This window comes from Osmia bicornis, chromosome 10 (genome assembly GCF_907164935.1).
Source record: "Osmia bicornis bicornis chromosome 10, iOsmBic2.1, whole genome shotgun sequence".
NCBI lineage: Eukaryota > Metazoa > Arthropoda > Insecta > Hymenoptera > Megachilidae > Osmia > Osmia bicornis.
The window spans coordinates 628,053-632,808 of record NC_060225.1 but is presented as its reverse complement, the minus strand read 5'-3'; the positions used below and the strand labels follow the sequence as shown (position 1 = coordinate 632,808).

General features: G+C 43.8%; 1 protein-coding gene across 1 annotated transcript; it reads right to left on the bottom strand.

Moving 5' to 3' along the window:
• Positions 1-261: 261 nt before the first annotated feature.
• LOC123988245 lies at positions 262-3,219 on the bottom strand. The gene is made up of 2 exons (XM_046287505.1): positions 1,271-3,219; positions 262-585 (listed from the first exon to the last, which is right to left on the bottom strand). The coding sequence occupies exons 1-2, from the start codon at positions 2,953-2,955 to the stop codon at positions 489-491; spliced, it is 1,782 nt and encodes a 593-aa protein (XP_046143461.1). The 5' UTR covers positions 2,956-3,219; the 3' UTR covers positions 262-488.
• Between the last annotated feature and the right edge of the window lie 1,537 nt (positions 3,220-4,756).

Here is a 4,756-nt window from a genome sequence, read left to right as displayed (position 1 = left end):
GCTTGAAAGGGACTTGAATACCCGATCTCGCAGAGTTTCCTCGTTGCAGAGATTATCCGAAAAAGAACGTACTGACGTGTATCGAACTGATTCTAGACTTCAACTAGACCCGAGGTGCCCTTGTCGCCACCCTTTTTATACTCAAAAACTAGAGTAAAAAGGGTGGTGGGGACTGACTCTACGTGACCCGTAGGACCGCGCCCTTGCTTTGCGTTGGTCTCGAATTTTCTAGAAGACGGTTGGTGTCGGGTGCACACATCCGATTCCATATAAGGAAATTTCTTGAGAAGGGTTTGTAACACCATATAAGGAAATTTCCAAGACGGATACGTAACATCTCCCCTCTAAGATGAAACATCGTTTGTTACGATGCTTTCACCATTCGGAGTCGGATGAGTACACCAAAATTGCCAAATGATTCTATTACTTTTGAACTGAACTATTGCGATGTGTGGTGTGCGTGTATGTAATTGTGTATATGTGGGGACTTAGCTTAGGGAGTTTTTGATTGATGGCCACCGTTGCTGGTTGATCGGTTGGATGCTGGTCCTTGGAGTGGCTGGTCCCATGTTGGTGGAGGGGTGCCTGGGCGCAGTTTCCTGCGTTTCCTCAGGCTATCACCCGGCGTCCAGGTTGCGATGTTGTCATCGGTGATCTGGGCCAGGAGCAACCCATTCTCCCAGATGTAAGACACCGCAGGTTGTCGGTTCTCCTTTCCTCGTTGCGATGCCATTGAGGTTCCCTGGTCGATTGCCTTTGGGTCTCGTGTCTGGCTGGCACGTCCAAGGTTGAACTTGCCGCTGCCTGGCTGGAAAGGTCCCTGTGACCTTATAATGGACCCGGTGCGGTACTCCTTGAGCCAACTACCCATTTGCCCCGTTTGTATTGCGATCGTCCTTTGGCCTTCACCCTGCTCCGTTTGCTGGTATCTCGATTCCATGCTGGATCTGTACGTTATGGAAGTGTGGAGTTGTCTCCGCTCTTCTTATACCTAGATCCTGTTTATATTATAGTAGTGGACATTCGTGCAATAGGCTTGTTTATGTTTTGGACAACCACTGAAGGAGCTCTCGGTGGCTGCATATTGGTTGTGGTAGCATCTGTATCCTCTAAACTTCTGTTTCTTAGGTAACTATTCTCCATTCCTTCAGGAGCAGGGCTAGGTTGGTATTTGAACTTGAGATATAACAGGACTAAACAAAGTACAGCGATAATGATTAGTAAGATTGCGACACTCCCACCCGCGTAAGTTCCTACGCGTATCTGGTTCCTGGTTTTGTGGTGTTCTGCAAGAGTCCGTGCCTTTTCTTCTAGCTGCATTAGCGAAATGGTCGCCTCGTTTTTTGGCCAATTGTTGGTAGGTTGTGCTTGCGAAATGTTTGAATTGGTTAACTGCTTGATTGCCTCCACGTGGTGATCACCAAAATCCGGCAAAATTCTTGTTATATCTAAAGATATTGTCGGTGCGTAAGTGAATTCTTCTTTCGATTCGATTGTATCCAATGCCCGAATTCTTGTTGAATCCGTTATTGCAGTACAGCCTGGTTTTAATTTCAAGATCCCTGTTCCCTGAATGTATTGTGAACCAGCTGACCGGTCCCTACAGTAGAAATATATCTTTTTCCCTTCCTTCACATAGAACAACCAATCTTGCTTATATAATAGTGGTTGCCAAAGGTCCTTGAAGGTTGGCGTCAGGCGGACGTCGCACATGTTCCAGCTGTCCATGGTTGTCTGGCTCAAGAGCTCCGTCTCACAGGTTGGTTTGTTCCTCAGATAAGCTATTGGAATCGTAGCTTGACAGATGTAGTGTCCGTGGAGGTTGTAGCATTGTCGGATATATTCTTCGTCGGGAGTGACATATGTTATGCCGTTCATGGCTACGGCGAGGTATGGGGTGCTAGGTTTGATAAAAACAGTTAACGTTGTTGTACCCTTTACCTGGGTTATTGGGCTCGAATGTACTTTATACAGGTCGTAAACTGTAGTATCCAGTAGAGGGACGATGAGTTCAAATAGTATTCTTCCTTTGGTATACGTTACATGAAATTTCGCAATTCCGCTGAATTGTTCCGAAAGTATTTCTGTAGGTGTCAGGGGAAATTCATAAGTGGTAGAATCCATTATTTTCCTGGCTGCATCTAGTAGCTGTTGTGGCGACAAAATTGCCGGATGAAGAGTCCCTTGTTTAGCAAAAAGAATAGCATCTATGATGATGATCAGGCTTGAGTGATATTCCTGAATGGCTTTGTCCAGTTGGTCAGTCCACCCTAACAAGAGGTTCCTGATCTCCATTCCTTTGATTTCAGTCTGAGTTTTATGTAATTCTTTCCCCAGAGTGATAACCTCATTCATTATAAAGTGAGCTTCTAACGTTGTGTTTAGGAGTTGTGCGTGGAGGTTGTCGAATTCAGAACGCATGATGTAAGTTTGATTTGCTATTATTTCGGCCATCTGTCCTTGACCGGTGTATAATTTATCCAATTCTTGGTTGTAATAGTGAGCATCGTCTTCTGTGAGGGTCCCAAACAGTACCTTGCTAATTGTTCCAATGAAAGAAAGAGGAGCGCTTCTTCTGATTCTAATCCTGTGGTATTGTTCCTTGGGGATGTCTCCCGTAAAAGCCTTCAAGAGATCGCTGTATCTGTCTGTCTGCGCCAGCTTGTCCCGCAATTGTTGTCCATACAGTTGGCTTGGGCAATTGGTGAAGTTATGATCCTTGCAAATCATTTCAATCTGGTGCAGGTGTTCGTCCAGCATTGGGCGGTGTCGAAGATAGTTTTTGATTTCTATTGAGGTAACCAAACGCCATTGAATATGGTAGATCTTCAGAGGTGGTAATTTTTCAAAGTACAATCCCGTGTTCTGTTCAAATGTCGTTATTCCAACGTCATCTGATGCGTCCAAATTCATCGCCAACCCGATGAACAGCAGTAGCGTGGTAATTCGATCCATGATTGTTATCTGCAAGGATAGAGGTTGTGTTATTCGGAATATGCGATTTTGAGTTTATCTTGATGTTTAGTGATGATTTTATTATTTTCTGCTTTTAAGACGACATTGTTTAAATCGGTTACGTCTATTATTTCATATGGCCCGACATAATGGGGATCTAATTTGCTTCTTGGTTCCTTTAATACGTAAGCTGAGTCTCCAATTTTGAATTGAACTGGTCTTGCGTGTCTATCGTAATATCGTTTGGATCGTTCCTTTGCGGTGTTTAAATTATCTGCTGCTATATTGCGGGTTTCAGTCAGTCTTGTGATTAGATGAGTGAGGTAAGTTCCATAAGTATCCAATTCTTCTCCTTCTGGAAAAGAACTTGGTTGTCGGGCTGGTTTTCCAAAGATCAGCTCGTGCGGGGTGAAATTGGTAGCTTCGTGAACTGACGTGTTGTAGGATAGCGTTGCGAAAGGTAGGTACAGGTCCCAGTCCTCGTATGAATCCATGTAATGTTTTAAGTATTCTATAAGTACGATATGACTTCTCTCCAGAGAACCATTGGTTTGTGGTCTGTAACCTGAAGTAGTAACTTGTTTAATTTTGAAAATTTCTGCCAAGTGCGTCATGACTTTTCCCATAAAGCTTGTTCCTCTATCCGTTAAAATTTCACGAGGTGTTCCGAAAATTGAAATGAAATGTCTCGCGAACGCATCAGCTATGGTTGTAGCTTTGATGTTTGGTAGTGCAACGGCTATGCAATATTTGGTCAAGTTATCCTGCATGGTTAAGATGTGGCGGTTTCCCCCAGAAGTCTCAGGGAGTGGTCCAACAGTGTCTAGAGCGATTTTATCAAACGCTTCCAATGGTGTGTCTGTGATTAGCATCGGTTGTCGAGTTTTCGCTCTCACTAACTTCTGTTCCTGACAGCTTTTGCATTTCCTGATGAACTCTTGAATATCATTTCTCATTCCTGGCCATGAATATTTTGCTCTTATACGTTTGTAGGTTTTTGTTACTCCTTTATGTCCTCCTAATAAACTGCTATGGGCTTCCTCTATTATTTGTTTTCGGATGTTTTCAGATGGTAACCTTATTGTTCCCAGGCATAGGGTAATCTCTATGCTGGTATCTTTAAATACTTTATTAATCAGGGCTTGATATCTCTGAATGGTAGGTCGATCCTGCTTCCTGGTTATAGTCAGTCGAATATTTGTTGTCCTGGTTTCTCTGAGAGCGGTTCTCAAGTTTTGCAGTGCCGAAACGACGTCTTCTTCTTTGATTTCTTCCCAAAAATTCCGTGTAACAAAAACGGTAAAGATTTGAAATTCTTGCCTGGATGTGGTAATGACTTGTCCTTTCTTTGGATTATTGTTGCAGAGGTCCTCCTTTCCGAGATAGCCAACATCGACAAGCATTCTTCCTCCAGGATCAATTAGTTGGCAATCTGCGGATGTCAAGTGTGCGTAGTTTCCCTTTGTGGTGATGAGCGTTTCTTCGCAATTTATTATTTTACAGCGGCCGTGATCATCTTGTTCTTCTTCCGATGATGAGTCTTCTGGGTGTGATGATAATGAGTCCGCTGCTGATTCATAGCAGATGGGCAGAGTATTACTAAAGTGCATTGGAGTGCTTTCTTGAATTTGTGTACCCGGTGGATTCTGCGGTCTGGCAGGTTGTAGGGGTGGTTGTAAACCTTGGACATCTGGTCCGTCTGTTGGTGGTGTAGGAGGGTCAGGTAGTTCCACGACAGTAGACGCAGGCCTTATGGTAGTCTGACTGTTTTCCTCTTCGTCGAAAGATATTAAATCTTCAG